This window comes from Gasterosteus aculeatus, chromosome 7, assembly GCF_964276395.1.
Source record: "Gasterosteus aculeatus chromosome 7, fGasAcu3.hap1.1, whole genome shotgun sequence".
Classification (NCBI taxonomy): domain Eukaryota; kingdom Metazoa; phylum Chordata; class Actinopteri; order Perciformes; family Gasterosteidae; genus Gasterosteus; species Gasterosteus aculeatus.
In genome coordinates, this window is record NC_135694.1 from 7,138,781 (window position 1) to 7,157,403 (window position 18,623).

Below are 18,623 nucleotides of genomic sequence, written 5' to 3' on the forward strand. Positions count from 1 at the left end.
CTCGATGGGCCCTCCATCTAGCCATCTATCTTCCTGCCAGCAGCAGGAGGATCAATATTACTGATTTCAAACCAGGAGTATCCCAGCGGGTATGTCCGCACTTTATTAAGTAATAAAAAATGATATTAGATTAAAATTAGCATGGCGGCGGAAGAGTTGACACAGTCCGTGTAGCTGGAAGTTATGGGTAATGCTAAAAACAGATGATAAAGGATTGACATTAAATCGTGTTTTATAGAATTTATTCAAAGAGACAAAAAAATGATGGGTAGAGTGAATAAAGGGGTGACTAGTTAATCTGCTGTGGGGGCTATTTTACAAAAAAGCCTGTGAATCATTGGTCTATATTATTCCTGCTTGCTTCACTGTGGTTTACCTCTTCTCAAGTCACCTTGACTACCTGAGAATGTGTAGCCTGTTTCTGTGGCATACTGAAGGTCAATACAATACAATCTTTGGTCTAAACTGCAAAGCAAAGAGCAATAAGCTGTTGCAACCTAAAGATTTTACACATATACATTAATTAGAAAGCTCCTACAGGTTTAGAATACTCTTGGAAACCACTGACAAAGCTTTTACATAACAAATTAAGTTGTTTCAGCTGCAGTTGCCTTAGTCAGCGCTCCAGGATTGCGGCTAACAATAATTATATTCAGTGACATATTGCGTGGGAACATTACCCCCCGAGGACCTACAGACCATCAGATGCTATTTGTTTTAAATGCCATCATGTGATAAAGGACGAAGACCTAATAAGGTGCACTCACTTTATAATCCAGTCACGATGCTTTTATTTACTTTGCTCAATTTAATTTACCTCTTACCAATATAATTCCTAACTTAATTACTGAGACAAATAAAGGAAGGTAGGTCGAGTTTGCAGCACGGTGCAGGGAAGGGAAAGCATAAAGTTGGATGGTAGCAGTTGCCATGAAAAAAAACATCAAATTAAATATTTCAAAGTGCTGTGCATTGCGTGCCACCATTTTAATAATGTTTGAAATCCTCACAGTATTTTTGACATTTGAACAGGTAGGGAAATGATTTCTGTTTGTCATCTCCCTCGGTGTCTTTGTCTCTCATTCTCCATAGTTCTGCTACAGTAGGTACGCACTGTTATTATGTAACTGGTGGTCACCATAGGAACAAGCCCCCACCAACCCCTCCCTAGACCCCTCCGCTGGATACGGAGCGAGTGACTCTTCAAGACAACACGTCATACAAATAGCTTCATGGGATGGCACAGCAAGCATCTTGTGGCCCAGGGCCAAGCACGACATAATAGAAATAGAGAGCAAAGAGCACAAAAACACTGTACAATTTGTGAACTAATTCTATTTGCTTGTGTTTATTTTTCAAAAGGCTTTGAGAATCCATATCTGAAATAGTTTGGAGCAGAAATTAATTACTGGTGTTACATTATGACCATAAGTGCTGTCTGAATGGAAGCAATGCAGTATAACCATCTCAGACACTATGTGTCAGGATGCCGAGTCAGATGAGGCAAAACACGACGACGTGTGCTGAATGTTATTCATGTTCATAAGATCGCTTGGTGAGAATCACATTGAGATATTATTTACTCTGTGGGAACACAAACCTTGCTCTAATCTTTGGAGTCTATGCAGAAAGCCCAAACCAAACGCTAATCACAAACTCATTACCTACTACAAGCAATTCTCCCAGTCCCAAGACCTACCAGCGAGATTTATATTTCACTCTATTCAGAATTAGGACTAAACAACATTGGTCAATTCTAGCTATGAGTGTAATGGGCCAATTCAGTTTAGGTGCCCCAAAAAAAAACCCCAATCTTTAGTTAGTGGTGTTCTAATGCACTAATTAAAATGCACCTGGAAAATAAGTGTATTGTTGGGCCCTCCACTCTGCTAAAAGTTATTAGAGATGCTGAGTCATAGCATTCATCTTTTAAGCCTCATGTCTAATGCATAAATAATTGAATGAGGGTGGAATTATTTGCTCAACTGGAAACACTGCAAAAGTCCTCATTTGTTTGATTGAAAAAAAAGTGTGCAATCACTGCATGCTAAATACACACCACATCCGCGGCAGAAACTTTAACCAAGAGAAAAATTCACAAACTTAAAACAATTGGGGTCACTGTTTCTTTCTCCCTTTTAGCATCCTCAGAAACATCTTTTCTTAGGATATTGTAATAAACCTGTGTCCTACATTTTGAAGGCTTAACAGTCAACAGTTACAGTTGTCTCCAGATATCCTGTTATTTTATAATCAATCATTTCTCTATTCTTCCCAAACCTGTCTATTCCCTCATTTGAATCAACATCATTTTACTCTGACTTACATCTTACTCATCGTACAGGCCAACTTCCGAGTACTTACCAAACTACAAAGTTGTCATTTGAATGTTTTAGAGATAATTCGTTAATTACTCATATGTTGTGAGAGTAATCATCCCTTTTCACATTTGATTATGGCATTCATTAGATTTCATCTTAATCTTTTACACTTATTTGTATTCAACAGCAAAAAGAAAAAATAGTAAATCAGAGAACCACAATCATTCTAGCAATCTGTCCAGCTCACTCACCATGTTATTGTTTGTTATAATATCAGTTAAAAAATGAAACGTTCCTCAATTTATTATGGGATCAGCAAAACGAGTTTTCTTATCACACTGGTTGAGTTGTGTTCTACCGCCTCCAACTCCAAGTGTTGCTGGTGTACGCAGACTTGTAAGTCTGTTCTCCCGCGGGCCTCTTGGACTCAGAGCAGGACACTGGGGGCCTCGGGTTTGCCTGCGTGACTGACCTCTGAAGCTGCCACTGTCTGGGCAGGGACCGGTAATCAACGTGACGAGCCGGGGCGGACCCAAAGGACGGCAGCGGAGCTCTGCTCTGACTGCCATTTGGCTCGGCCTCCAAGTCTGGCTGCCTGTCTTCGGCCGGGCGTCGTAGGACACCCTGGCTTTCCACTCTGCCGGCGGCTCAGGCAACATTTTGCGCTGGGCTGCCATGCGGACGTTTGTCGCCAGGCTTTGCTGGAGGTTCTGGAAAGCAAAGGCTTCATCCACCAGGCCCAGGGGATGGCGGGAGGCGGCCTCCCAGGGCATAAGGGGTTTGCGGCCTTTGTGTGGCCATGACGCCTGTCGTCCTGCGAGGGCTGTAGCCGGGGGCTTGGGAGAAGAAGACGGTACTGTGACTGGTGGGGAAAGGGAGTAGCTCCTGCCATGTAACTGGAAAGAAAGATTCAGACATATTTATTTTAGTAAGGATTTTCACACAGCTTGCAAAACCTAGAAAAATAGAAAAAACTTTTTTTAGGTGCTATAATACTCATATGTTGTATTTCATTATTAATTTCATTCTCTTTTTTATTATTGAATGAACTTTCACAAGCTCTAATAAACATTATTTCAAACTAATTGTTGACTTTATTGTCCTATAGTAAGCCTCCTCAACCCAGTGATTTAGCATTTGTCCAAACATAGTGGAATGCCCTCGTTTCATAGAACTGGATTATGGGCTTTCCAGAGTAACCCACAGTCATTTTTTTTCCATTGCATCTGCTCTGCAGTACAGCAAAAGGTAAGTATGAAAATGAGATTTGGAATTTCATATTTGTATTTTGAGATGGTGTAATGTAAACTAATACACACATTAGGATGCATAAACAGACAAAGGTTATGTAGAATGACAAAGCTCCTCTGTACCCTACATCGTGTCTGACAATACATTATTTTGGATATGGCAGATGTGGAGAAAAGGCAGTGCTGCCACCATCTGGCAGAAGATGTAAAAGATGAGCAGACGGCAAGGGGTGGCAAAAGAGAAAAGAACAAAGCAGACGATAGTGCCGTCATAGAGAAATAAGACTAGCTGAATGAGTAAAAGGTAATAAATGACCGTTATCAGTTATCTGGTAGGCCTAAAGGGCCTCTGGCAGTAGTATCCTGGATTAGAGTTTACACAAGAAAGGACGAGCAGATTACTAGATGATGTATTAATATCTTTTTAATTCTGGAAATTGACAAAAAAACAGTATGCCTTGAATTGCGTATGCAGATTTTAACATGTCTAGCAAGGACATATTTTTTTATTTTGGGTCTATTTCATTTGAGAGTGGAAGGTGTTCTGCGTTGCTTTGAATAAAAATGTGATACCAAGTCTCAGATTCCAACGTTTAGTGGTGTCAACATACATTTGACATTTGCATTATGGTGTGGTCTCTGAACCTAACGTGACTTGTTTTGTCTCCATTTTATTAAGACTTTATTGCATGAAGTCTGAAACAAACATTTAAAATCTAAATATGTACTTGTGTGTGTTCACAACAGTTACAGCTGGAATAAAGACCAGAAAAGCTGTGGTAGGAATAAGACTCCTCCAGATGAAGCTGCAGAAGATCTGCCAACTAAAGACAGATATTAAAACTGAATTGAACCCATAACTGCGCTTGCTAAAAATGCATGACTCAACTAAGCAGTGGCCCACTCACTTGTCCAATGAGGCTGCCCGTATTCCTTGAAGTCACCAGTCTAATAATATCTCTCATGAAGTCATCATCCGTGTGTCATTCTGCAGGAATGTGCTTTTCAAGCATTCACCTCAAATGCAACATAAGTACACAATTTTGATAACGAGATTTTTCTGGCTCGTGTTAACAAGCTCTTTATAGTTGATATTGAAAACTGATTTTTAACGACTATCTTTGCAGGAAGATACAAATGGGTGTAATGGTACTTAAAACTTAAAGATACTTCAGTTTCAACTTACTGATTCATGAGTCAATATGGAACTGCGGATGGTAAAATTTGCAAAGTGATAAATTAAAGCAAGGTGAAAAGGAAAGGTCAAAGAAATGCCCCAAACCATGCAAACAGGTCAAAAGAAAGGAAAGTCAACCAAGGATAAAATACATTTTAATGGTAGTGCAGTAAATGATATAGAAAGAGCACTATGAAGAGAAACACACAAAGAAAAGGGGAAAAGAAAAGACACAAGAACAAAAGCAGCCTTGTACTAGCTAATTAAACTTTCTTGGCTTGAAACTTCAAATAGTCCTTGTTATGTATATAATACAACGGGATAAGATGTATGGAAGAGTGAACCCATATGAGGGCGTGTCCTTAACTATATATGTCTCTGTTATCAGAAAAAACAAACAGGTTCCGAGTATCTTTTATTGGCCTTAATTGAAATTCAAGCCTACTATCCCTGGACCTTAGCACTCCCTCTCATAAGGCAGTTTAAATATAGTACCTAACATGACGCAACAGCTGGTAGGAGGCTTGAAATAAAACTAACTCACTGAAATAGGTGCTATGGAGAAGACACTGGGAAGAGAAACACAAATCTTCATTTGACGTTGTTGTTTTTGTGGGTATCCTTATTCCCTACAGACAGATTTTTACTTCTTATTTTATGCAAGTTGATTGTATTTAAATTGTTTTGTGAATTGTTTTGGCCAGTTAATAATTTATTTGAAAAGAAAAACTATTCCTATCATCACTGCCCGATACCATTCACTGATCTATTTTTTCTCACACACCCTTCTTTCAATTCTTACTGAGCATCTTCCCCCCCCTCTACATTCTTACATCGCCAAACCTTCAGTTAAAATGTTACATTCATTTTCATTAAATAACCATTTGCATCCCTTTCTATAACCGTGATGAAATGTGCATGCTTTAAAAACATGTCTAGTCAAATTTGGCTCCTTTGTATCTAGTAAGATATGCTTACATCCCACTCGTTCTTCTTTCTTATTTGTTTACAATGGCATTTCTTAAAATTGTAAACACCATCCAGCTCCGCCCTATGACAATAACTGGAGCAGATGGATGTAAATATAGGCCTCTGCCTTTATAGTTCAAATAGTTCACTGCAGTAGACTTCAAGAGCACAAACCCTTTGACTCTAGCATATCACAACTTTACCAGAATCACTCTTTATCAACTGCAGTGGGCTTCCACACCTGAGCTGAGCTCTTTTTAGCAGTGAACCTGGGTTTAGGAGCAGCTGCAGTGTTGCCACCTGCTGCAGATTCAGGCCTTGCAGCTATAGGAAAGCTAGGAGCAACATAGACACTGGGAGCCTGTGGCTGGTAAGATACTGAAGGAGGTGTCAGGTAGGGAGGGCTATTGGCCGGTTGGTAAAGGGCCTGTGGTGCATGTTGGTAGGGAGGGTTTGGAGAGTGAGGAGCTTGGGGATGATAAGCAGGTGGGGCAGGTTGCTGATACGTTTGTTGATTATATGCTTGCTGGTATGGTCCGCCAGGGGGTTGCTGATAAGGATTGGAGGGAGGATAAACATTGGCTGGGTTTTGCTGGTAGTGGCCGTCATGCATCGTTGGCTGCATTGGCATCCCATAGACTTGCTGGGGGTATGGTGCATTAAATGGTGCAGCTGGCTGAGTGAGGGCTATTTGCTCATATCTAACTGGTTGGTTGTCAACAGGTGGATTAGGAGGTGAACAGTCTGTCTTAGCTTCAGGAGGCTTGGCAGCCTCTGCCGCTGGGCCAAAAGTAAAGAGTGAGGAATTGAGCTGATAGGGTTGATGCTTCATAACCTCTAAAACATTGAGGGGTTTAGGCTTCTGCTTCTCTTTGCCTTTTTTATTGGCTTTGGTTGAAGGGCTACTTGTAGGGGGTTGCTTTGTTGCCGCTGGGGGGTAAGAAGGGGACAAAATAGGATTATATCCCCGTGATGGGGGAGCACGTACGTTAGGTGTATATTTCCACTCATTCGGTAATGAAGCTGCTGGCGATTCCGGCCGGCTAGTCTTGTTTGCTTGCACAGTCTCAGAGTCCACAACAAATTTCTCCATACGAGACTGCCTCTTCGCGAACATATCGGCTCCTTTCCCCCTGACAGCTGGCATCTCAAAAGCTGAACCTTGGGATGATGGGTTTAGGACAGTGGCCATTGGGTTGATGGGTGGGGAAACTCTTTGACCGAAGGTTAAAGAGTGCATTCGCTGAGGCGGAGGCGGAGGGGTCTGGTTCTGTGGGATATTTTGTGGTGATTGCCATGGTTTTGGAGACGGACGAGTGTTCACCATTGACGAGGAAACATTCACAGGCTCTTGCTGTGACTGTGGTGCCCAAGTATTTACAGGAGCCTGAGGTTGTGCCTGATGTGGAGGCCATGCATTCATTGGTGGCAGTGGTGGAGGCTTTGAAGTGGATTGTTGCCAGTTTGACTGTGGTGCTTGCTGGGGTGGAAGTGGTTGTACCCAAGGTGGTTGAGGTTGGGTCTGATTTTGCTGTGGAGCCCAAGAATTTACAGGTTGCTGGGCCCATGACGGTGGTGACTGAGCCTGGGCAGGTACTGGCAGCCATGGGTTTAAAATGGCCTGAGGTTGCGCCGGTGGTTGTGGTTGGGCTGCTTGGATCCAAGGGGGCTGCACTTGGTCTTGAGTTTTTGATGGAGGCCATGCATTGATTGATGGTTGCTGTTGATGTTGAGGCTGAGCTGAGACCCACGGTGGTTGAGGCTGACCTGGCGCTGGGGCCTGTGGCCATGTTTGTTGTGGAGTCTGATGCTGTGGTTGAGGAGCCCAGGGTGGTGGTGGCTGGGATTCTGGCTGAACCGGTTGAGCCCATGGAGGTTGTGCTTGGGCTTTTTGCTGAGGTTGTTGTACCCATGGTGGTTGATGCTGAGAGTCCGTTTGTGATGGCTGTGGCCATGGGGCTTGGGGATGCTGCTGCATTGATTCCTGAGATTGACCCCAAGTTGGTGGCAATTGCTGCAGATTTGGCTGCTCATGCAAGTGTACCCAGGGTGGCTGAACTTGTGCTTGAGACTGTGGTTGCTCTTGAGGCTGGTTCCAGCATGGCTGAGCTTGGGTCTGGGCCTGTGCTTGCCCTTGAGGCGGAGCCCAGGATGGCTGAATTTGAGGGGTCCAAGTATCTGTGAGGGGTTGAGGTTGTGCTTGGGATTGACAATGTTGTCGAGTGATCCAAGGGGGCTGTGGTGGGGACTGGCTATGAGGTGGTTCCATGGGCTGCGCTTGAGCTGCTTGCCAAGAACTGGTAGATGGCTGCTGTTGTACTCGGGTTTGTGCTGGAGCCCAGCTAGGAACAGGAGCAGGCTCAGGCTGCAGGGTAGAAATTGCGTGATTATTTTCCTCCTGAGCTGTCACTTGCAGAGGCTGTTGAGATTCAAGCTCCGGGGGAGTCCATGTGTGCTGTCCCTCTGTGGTGGCTCTAGTTGGAGTTGCCTGGGGGATGGCGGGGGTGGAGAGCTCAGGGGCAGGTGTTAAAGTTGGCTCTGGTTCTGGAGCAGGGGTGGTCTCTGTGGTGGGGGCCACAGCAGGTGTGGATACACTATTTTCAGCTTGTTGAGGCATGTCCTCGTTGGTCCCTTCCATCTGTGGTGACCAAGGAGGAGAGTTTGGGTTGATCACAGGCTTTGGGGCTACTGGTGGAGGTGTCTTGTGTTTAATTTGTTGAGACTGCAAAAAATTACAAGCCTCAGCTCCAAGGCTAAGGTAGTCTTCCTCAGGTCCTGACTCAAATCCCTTCTTATCCTTTCTGTTAAGTAGGTTAAGCAGTGCTGGGTTAGGTGATACTTTTGGTGCTTCTTTAAATGTGAACATAGGCTTTCCTGCATTTCGTCTCCTTGAGTCCGACAAAAGACCAGTCCGGCTTGCAGGGGTAGAAATGCGCTCATCCCGGGAAGCTATCTGCTCTCCTTGACTCACAATATCTTGATTGGCCCTACTCATTGCGGGAGAATAAGGGGTAGCCGGGATGTTTTCTACTGAGAATGGCTTTGCAGTACGGTTGTTGAAAGAACCCTGCATTTCACTGGTTTGAGGTTGGACTACGCCATTAGTGTTTGAAGAATAGTTCTGCATTTGCTGTAGCTCTTGGTGACATTCTCGCTGCTGCTGCTGCTGCTGATACATTTGCTGTTGTTGATAATGCTGTTGTTGATAATGCTGTTGTTCATACTGTTGCTGTTGGTACTGTTGTTGATGTTGTTGTTGGTAGTTCTGTTGTTGCTCATAGTACTGCCGTTCCTGATATTGTTGGTAATTTTGTTGCTGTTGGCCTTGTTGGTGTGTATTTACATCCATGTAAGCATGGCCCTCTGTTGTGGATTGCGTGTAGGAGTGGTCTTCTCTCTTCTCTTTAACCACCGACACTGCTTCCACGGGAATCCCCTGACGCCTCAGCTCGTCATGTTCAGCAGAAATCTCATCCATCCTTTGACGCCGTTGGGCAAACATTGAGGCACCCTTGCCCTTGGTTTCAGGCAAACATTCCATCTGTGCCTGGTTGTTCAGCTTCCTTTCAATCTCAAGGAGGCTGTTGTCCCAATTGATAGTTAGCACCCCTTTGGTAGAGTGGGCATTAGTGAGGAAATGCTTGTCTATTTTAGAACCGTTTGGAGCCACTAGGGTAAATTCAACAGCATGGGTTTCTTGGTTCTCTATCTCGTTTTCCTCGTCCTCTTCGTCGCTGTACTCTGGTTCGTCTTCCCCCGTGCCGTAGCTTACAAGTGTGTATTTCTTGGCCCTCTGTCGATGTTTCTTGAACATCAACACCCCCTTATTGTTGGGGTTGGGCGGAGCAGCCGTAAGAAGGAGAGCAATGCGTTTACATTTGGACTTGACTTCTTTCACATGCTTCTCAGACAGACTCTCGCTGCGCCTGAGCCCTGTGTAGAGAAGAGAGTTCAGGGTTTAGAATAAACGGGTGTACCTGTAATGTGAGTATAGCGGTTCATTATTTATCTGCAGAATAAAAAGAGCTTGCCCAAATTGACAAGTTGGAGGATAAATTAAGTTTAAGTTAACAAGTTAAGCAAGTCCCCAGCACTTAACTTCAGCATATATAACATTAAACCTGTAAATTAATACATACATCTGTAATACGTTTAAAAAACGTTTGTTCACATTAAAAGCAGAAATAACTAATAGAGGATGTACTCTAAACACAACAAATATCCTATAAAATTAGCTATGAACTTATTCCTTGACAACACACAACAATTCTCATTTCAAATGTTTGGTTCAGTTGAAAACAATACAACATTTGAAGGATTAGAGAAAGATTTAAAGAGAGCCTTCATGCAATAAAGGCCTACACCGTATTTACCAGTCCCTATCTGTAAATTCACGGGCTCTCACCCAAAGCCGTCTGTCCTTCTGAAATTCTGTCACACTTGCTGAGTCAGGCCAATGCAAAAAACAGACATCACACAACAACAAAGCCTCTCAAACCATCTAACCGCGCAAGACTGAAATATAATAATTCATTTGTCATAATCCTGCAAGACTAACCTGACGGTGAAGGAGCCAGCGGGAGTGAGCAACAGGCTCACTTTTTTAGCTCAGTTAAAGCACCCGGTTTGAGAGGATCAGATAACAATCTAGGGGAGCACATGCTGGTGTCTGTCAAAAGGCCACTTCTGCAGGCATCATCAGCGTGCTGGTGTGATATTTATGTCTTCTACACAGTTCAGAGGAGTGCCTCAGTATAATCATCAAGCCTCTTCAAATGAATGGCTGAAAGGTTTCATAAATTGTAGTAACTTCTTGCAAGCGATTTTTTGTCATCCTTTTGATTCTTTAAAATAGATTTTGCAAACTGTTGCTATTCCGTGCCTCAGCACTATCCCTTGTATTCTGTAATTCAGGTTAGACCCGGAAGTATGTGTGTCCATTTGAAAGAATGAGTACCATCTGCCAACTGCAGTGAGAGGCTTGCACTATTTTGAGGAGCGCACACAGGGCCCAGCAGGCAAGAATGCACACATGTCGCAGAAAAAAGCCATTTACTGTTCACCTATCAGCATGCAGATCCCCCTTAAAGAGTGGGTCATTATTATGCACACTCAAAGAAAGAATGCACACCAGGAGAATACCCCCTGGTGCAAATGGAAATAGCACATAGGTACTTACTGGCGTGTCTTGCCCGATGCTTGTTGGGTTTGTCTTGATCCCCCTCAGAATCAGAGCCGTGCTCTTCAGCTGCTGTTGCCTCTTCTGAGGGAATTTCAAAAGAGACGGTGAAAGACCCGGGAACTCCCTCGCACTGCCCTCCGCCTTCTTCTCCTTCACTATGGGATCCAACACTTCCACCGACCCCGGGGCCACCCACACTCGGGAGGCCCCTCCCTGCTCCTGATGCTGCTGGCTGCTGCAAAATCAACTCCACCTGTCCCAGCTTCGAAGGCGAGCCCAGCACCACCCCATGCTGGCCGAGCGGCTGCCTGAGAGGACACTGCACAGGGTGTGATGCTGTGTCGGGGCGGATCATCTCAACAGCTTCTTTGTTTGAGAGTTCTCCGTCTATCCCATGAGCACTCCCAAGAGAGGTGAAACCGACATCGTTCAGAGTTTGGTTGGACAGGGACACCTGGAACTCCACCACGGCCCCGGGCGAGAAGCGCTGCAGTCCTTCTCCATCATTTTCCTGAAAGTCGTGCCCCCTTCCTCTCCCGTTACCAGATGATGGAACATGTAGCTCGGTGTAAAGCAGCTTGGGTCCCTTGGGAACCTCTGTGTCAATGCCCAACTCCCCATAGTAAGCCTCATCCCTTGGGCTTTGTGACCCGTGCCTAGCGGTAAAGATGTGTAGGGTGGTGCTCTTTAAAGTCTCATCAGTGGAGTCCCTCCCACCACAGTCCGTCTCTTCTGATTCAGCTTCTCCTGGAGGGGTGGTGGAGTATCTTTAAGAGAAAAGGGGAGAACGAGGAATGAGTGAAGGGGGAAACCTTTCTTTGTTCAGTAACCATTGTTGATCACATGTCACTTCTTATGTTACAAGTTATTATGACAAGGCATCTGGCTTTTGAACAAGTGCATTTAAACATACGTGAATTTGAGCACTTATATTCTTTTTCTTTTTTCCCTTCAATAAAACGTTCTAACCTTTACAAAACCACTTGAATAAGAATGCATCATCACTGAGGATGGTTGACGAAGTAAAGCTCGTCTTTCAATGCTGAAGATATCAAAGTAATCAGGCAGATTTAATCTTCATGCCGCAAGTTAAATGGCAGAGGGTCAGGTCACTCAAGAGGAAAGTAATCACGTTTTGACGTAGCTCAGTCTAATTTCCACTTTCAAGGGCAGCAAGCAATAGCATAACAGAAGGTCATTACCTCTGACTGCACTTATTACATCTAAGTTGAATTAATCTCAGTGAGTACTCGTTTTCTGTGACATGTCATCATACATTTTGATAGCTACATGTTGAGGTCGTTCGGGTTGTACTGTCTTGTAGTCTAAGGAATAATCTTGCACTTTCATTACAGTCCTGCTATAATGACAGTGACACTCCTGTGGTCACATTAATCTATATGCAGCCATATTTGTAATAAACACGTTCGCATTACCCACTGGTGGCTGACTCACTAATGCACATAGTACACGGCTGCCGTTGGTTCACTGAGCAATGCAAAAGTTCACAGGTCATAAAACCACATGCCATCTAGATGGTAACACAGTGCCACAATAATACTTTTCGCATTGTTTTTGCAAATGCTCACGGTAGACAGATACTAGACGTACAGAGTACCACTTCACTGTTATTAATCTCACATGAGGCCCGACCTTTTGACGAGAAGCTGCAGACAGTCGATTGATGTGTCGATGAGTGTGAAGGCCTGTGATAAGAGGAGATCGGCGCACGGCTCTCCGTTGAGAGACACCACCTCATCGCCTTCCCGCACTCCGGCTAGGAAGGCACGACTCCCTTCTTCCACCTGCGAATGGCAAAATATCGGTCAGTGTCAATCATCATAGATCAACATCATCTTCGCGCACACAATTCCCACTACACTGTACAACTAATCTCAGTGTCAGATAAAGCAAACAATCATTAGCTAATTCCCACTGCAATGTACAATCACTGATATCAAAGACATGGTAAGGTGAATCATTTAAAGAGAGGCCAGTTTAGCTTTTATTTAACCATACATGACTGATGAATTAATTTCCGTGTAATTGGTTCCAGAAGCACATACAATGGTTCATTAAAAAGAGGATTTAATAAGGAGAAATACCCCATGAATGGCACACAAAAGGCTATTTATACAGCTAGGTGGATAGATTAATTGTTCAGTACGATGCAATTAAGGACAGGCCTCCAAATATCTCAAGATACTTTTGCGGATACTACAAACAGTTTCAACAGTTTTTTTCCATAAATTGTAGAACTGCTACAGGCTCATTTCAAAACGTATCCATCTCCCAGTTTATTTTAACAACATGACTCCCGGAGAGTCTATGCAGCGTTCTAATGCATTGTTGGAATTGTATGTTATAATGATAAAGGAAAACAAACCTCACTTCTCTCTTCATTGACACACGTCCGCTATGAACTACTTGCAGTAAAACCGTCTCGTCACTAGATGGCAATGCAGGCAAATATCCTTCACACGACTATGTGTCAACACAACATAAGCGCTGGAAAGACTGCGATTTCTGCCTTTTATTTCTATTCTTACAGAACCGTAAGACAGTAAGTCTGAGCCTAGTTTTCTAGACATACAAAGTATTTCATAAGTCAATTTAAAGATCTGGCAAACTTTCAGGTAAAACCCCTCTGACTCCACGCCTGGGAAATTGAGAGTCGTTGACGGTGTGCAAGGAGGCCCTATAAGGCCGCCTGTGTGCCTGTGTATTGGGACGCCTCATTACAAGGAGGACAGATTGTCTGGAACGCCACGCACATTTGTCGGGGTCTCTCCTCGCAACACTAAGTAACAAAGGCAGTCACACAAAGACAGTCGCGCGATGTTCACAGGAGGCAGATACCTCCCATTGTGTCATTCGCTTTTTTTTTACCATATGCTGCTTGTAAAAAGAAATACCGTCTATATGCCCTTGTTATCCTGGGTCGTCCGTTTTCAAATAGTCTATTTACGAGGCCTCAATACAACCAAAAATCACAGGAAATACGGGACTGCATAATGTGTCCACATCGCTCCCGGCGGTTCCTGCCCTTCACAGCTTTGAGCAATTATGTTGTATTTGAGGAAAATATTTTCCAGCTGCCGTACAGGTAGCAACAATAACATGCCGTGTCTTTATTCTTTTGTGTATCCTTCTCTTGCCTTGGAGGAGAAACAAAAGAAAAACTTTATTCACATGAGTGATATGAAGAACAAATAAATTGGGACAGGTGTAGTTATCGCTTATTTACACTTTCCCACACTGAATTATATTGTAGTAGAGTACAAGTAGTAGTTTATATATCCTTTACTTGCACTGGTTATGAGTTTTTGAAGCCTACACGAATATTATCTGAGCATGATTTATTAATGAAACTTTGCTAAACAAACGATCAAACTAAAAGTGAATAAGTCTGGTTAGTTATGTCACTGCCCCTAGAGAACTTTATATTAATCTGTGTTTTTTTGGTTTCACGTCCTTCAAGCCTTCTGAAAATAAATAAATCGCCAAACCGCTCTTGGGTGCACTGAAACCTGCTTTGTCATACAGCTGAAAAACAAGGCTGTTGGTGAGTCACATTGAAGTCCAGCTTTGGCTCCAATGCCACAATAATATCATCAGAACATTTAGCAGCAGACCAATGGTCTTAGTTTGTTTACACAATGAGATACAGAAAAAGGGGAAAACTAGCTCAGTCATCAACCGAGGTCAATACTTCATCCCAGGACTGGGATGTAAACGGTTTGCTGAAAAACTCTTTGCCAAAAACACCAGTAATGGAGGGAGCATTTAAGCACTTTGTTTGCTCTGGGCAAAAAAAAGGCACTGCATGAATGAAGCAATGTCATTTTCCTGATTACTTGGCAGCTTAATATGGTTCCTAAAGTGAACAATAGGACTGAAAAGTTGTCAACTTCAGCCTCTTTGCTCTATAAAGTGCAAGTTAACCCGGGTAGAGGAAGATAATTTGTATAACTAGCTAAATATGTGAAATACGTGAAAATGCAACAGGAAAAACATTGGGATTTGTTCATACTAGTATAGACTATAATGACTACGGTTTTCAGACTTTTATTAAGATTACATTTTCTTTGTCATCCAGTGGTCTGAAACTGATCTGATGCATGATGACATTCCACATACCAAGTTGGCATACCTTAGTAATTAGGAGACCAAAATGTCTCCTATTCAAGGTTGCAAATAATCATTTTGGTACAGCTGTTACACATAAGTAGATGAGAAATAAACCTGATTGATCCTCTTATACTCAGGTGTGATCGTGTATTTGTGGGTTACATCTCCTCACACAGTGTTGTGTTGTGCAGTTTCTGTAGCTTTAAAAAAAAAAAAAAAAGGGGGCCTCATCCACTTTTTACTCAGGCCAGGACTCCAAAGAAGCAGCAAAATACGGCCTCCCTTATATGGACACAACCTTTACGGAGTGGATCCCCCGTGCTTACTCTCTACTGTCTGTCAGTACACTGACAACAATCACTTTCTCCCAGGAAACAAAACACAGTTTCCACTACATCCAACAGAAGCTTTAAAAAACACACGTTTTTTCCAACAGAGAGCTTATGGCCGAAGAGTATTTGTCATGATCATGGTATGTTTGCTTTTTTGCCTTTTAACTGACAGACTTGGCTCTCTATCCTTCATCCCTCAAGAGGAGTTTGGAGGTTTATATGCCTTCCAGATGGCGTGGACTAAAAAAAGCCATGTCATAAGCATCCTATAGGCATCTCACTTTAATAGGTCAACACTTAATTGCGGCGTGTTCAACAAGACTGCAGGCTAGAATACTCTCAACACCTCATTTATGTCTCAAATTAGACAGTAAAGTTCGAAAAGAGAATGAATACTTACACATTAGAAGTAGGGGGCATTCCCCCATATGGGGATAATGATAATATGTGCACATATGAAATGAACAAGTTTGGGACCGGCTGAGAATCAACATGAAATGGTTGTTCCAAAATCATGATTGGATGTTAAAGGTGTCTGCATGCTACATGTAGTACTTTGCCTTTTTCCTTTTGTTTAAAATACAATATTGGAAAACTATTTCAAGAAAGACCAGCATATAAGGGTATAAAATAATATTCTGAAACAAGCCACTGACTAATTAGTGACGATATATCCTCTTATGAGCAGATATTTATGAGCTAGTTTGAAGCTTCAGTCAATGTGTATCCACCAGCTCAATAAAGACACAATTTCTTGTGTACTAATGCAAGAATAATGTATATATTATACAAAAGAAAATCCAAATAACAAGTCAAAAAGTCAAAAAACATTAGTTGGAAACGTGTCTGCAAAGTGTCCGATCTATTGATGATTTCAGAGTGCACTTTCTTTTGGTGGCGCTTTGATGTCGCTGGAATGCAGCTTAACAAAAACATTTACATGTTCACCACATGGAGGACAAGTTGATAGGGATCTGCACTGTGCAAACGTGCACTGCTATACCATATATAGAGTCTCAGGGGCTCATCAAAGCGCCTTCACCTCTCTCACTACACATTAACGTCAACTGGAAAATACCTAAAGGTAATCTAGAAACAGCTGTATGCATAGACATTTCTTCTCGACGTCTTAATTAGACACACTTCAGAATGTCATCTAATCTATTTGAGTTTCATCTTATGATGCATATGCTTAAACAAATGTAATACATTATGTGTAAAATGAATATAGCATGCAAGAAACAGTAGTCCAGAGGATAGGCTGTTTGTGAAATGAACGAATACATCACAAAAGCAAATATATCAACGATATGGGTTGAAGAATGAGCAAAAGTCATGGTGTGTGAATCATGTCAGCAAAGCTAAGGTAAGCCAGCAAAGGTTTATTGGTATACACTGTTTCACATACACAACACTTGTGACAGATGGGCAAATGTGTAAACAATTGATATGCAGTTTGAGCATAAATAGCCTAATGCAATGAACACTGTGTATCTTTCAATATTGGCACAAAATGTCACTCTGCCTGCATCACAGGAAAAGTAGCCCCATCACAGGACAGATGAAATGATCATATTTTACCTGTGAGGTTTATTACCACGCTATCAGGCCAAACAAATATTATGGAGCCAAAGCAGTTAGAGCATAACCTACGATTTGCCTACCCTTCGCTCTATTTGAATGTTATTCTGAAGGGACCTCAGCTCGTTCTGGCTGCCTTTTCTTGTTTGTTTGCGTTGGTATTTGGCCATAATGTCCACATTTCAGTGCTCAGGCGGTGTCACTCATCCGGATAATGCTTTGCTTTATGGCTGAAGTCTTTGAGAGCGATAACAGATCACACTGCCCTGAGCTTCACACTCTCTCTTGGCCTTGACCATATAAGGGGCTCGAGGAATCTCGCACCAAAACACAGCCAAAGCACTCGAAAATGCAGCAACACACAGACTTAAATTCCCTCCCACTGAGGTTTTATCGAATGCATTACTCAACAAAACTTGATTAAAAAATTGATTTTGTAAGCTAACTTTGATACTACTAATACTTCATCAGACTAGACTCTTATTTTTGCAGTGAAAGCCTGGAATTATCAGAGCGCAATAACAGAAAAACATGGCATAACCCGGTTTTTATATCAAATTGGAAACTCAGTGTCAAAATGATGGGTCATCAAACAGATTGTATAGCCTACCTGGGAGACTAAGAAAGGTCTGGAGGTGTCCCCCTCTCCCTCCCTCAGGGAGAACCCCCAGGGTGCGCCACCACGCAGCGTAACGCAGATGTAATCCCCGGTGCCCATGGTGCGAACACCTCCTCGGCGCTATCATCGGGCCGTCAGCCGGACCAGCAGCACTTTGCGAACACCACCTCCACCACAGCGCAGTATGATCCCCATCATCTGAGTCCAGCCCGCTGGAGAAACGTCACGGCGCGAGGACCCGCCTGCAAGCGCGCCACACGCAACTGGTGGTTTGTCAGAGAAAAGCTCTGAGTTTAACACCATTGACGAATGGTATCCTTATGAGCATGGAGGAACAGCTTCGTGCTATATTTTGGAAACCATTAAGGGCATCGTCTGCAGATAATAAGGCATGTTCATCCACAGATAAACCAGAAGAATACCAAAATATTCGATTACCTGTTAGACACACAGGATAATGTTATTCCCTATTAATGCATACCCATTTGTGGATATAGCATAAGAATGGAGTGCACACCTTTCTATTTTATCGTTCTTTGCATAACCTGCGTGCCTTTGTTTTATATTCCAGCAAATGTTAGTGTTTTTTGTAATTAGATGACTGCACTTCCTCTGTAGGGTGGTTCAAAGTATGCAAAGGAAATGTATAGAAATGACGTGTTGCCTATCATTTCCTTTAAGAAAACACTAATGTGTCCGAGGGTACATTTTCACAGCTTTTGTCAACTCCAAGGACAATCTGCTTAACTGTATAATGTTCTTCTGTCATCATCCATAAGTTAAATTTAGTCACGATAAAGAATATGTTTTATCTTATCAGAGTGTGAGCTGCCCAGTGCTCAGATAATTATTAAAGTTAGAGCACACGGACTGCACAGTTCCACATCGCATCCATAAACTGTGCTGACGTGTATGGGTTCCCTCTAATTCACGCATGCGCACAGCACCAGACACGGTAGCTCAAGGCCCTCCCAAGTTAGCTAAAAACACATCGACCTTAGCCGGAAATGTAATTCTTGACCCTTCAGCATAAAAGCCCAATGTAATGTTTCATAGCCGAT

General features: G+C 42.9%; 1 protein-coding gene across 2 annotated transcripts; it reads right to left on the reverse strand.

The window, feature by feature from the left end:
• Positions 1 to 958: 958 nt before the first annotated feature.
• Positions 959 to 17,761, reverse strand: synpo2a (synaptopodin 2a). Of its 2 annotated transcripts, XM_040181483.2 has the most exons (5): positions 17,554 to 17,761; positions 12,553 to 12,704; positions 10,897 to 11,666; positions 6,706 to 9,650; positions 959 to 3,217 (listed from the first exon to the last, which is right to left on the reverse strand). In XM_040181483.2, the coding sequence occupies exons 1-5, from the start codon at positions 17,659 to 17,661 to the stop codon at positions 2,618 to 2,620; spliced, it is 4,575 nt and encodes a 1,524-aa protein (XP_040037417.2). In that variant the 5' UTR covers positions 17,662 to 17,761; the 3' UTR covers positions 959 to 2,617. The 2 variants fall into 2 exon arrangements, with proteins under 2 accessions (XP_040037417.2, XP_077962463.1); XM_078106337.1 differs by lacking the exon at positions 959 to 3,217 and having other exon boundaries at positions 4,887 to 9,650.
• Between the last annotated feature and the right edge of the window lie 862 nt (positions 17,762 to 18,623).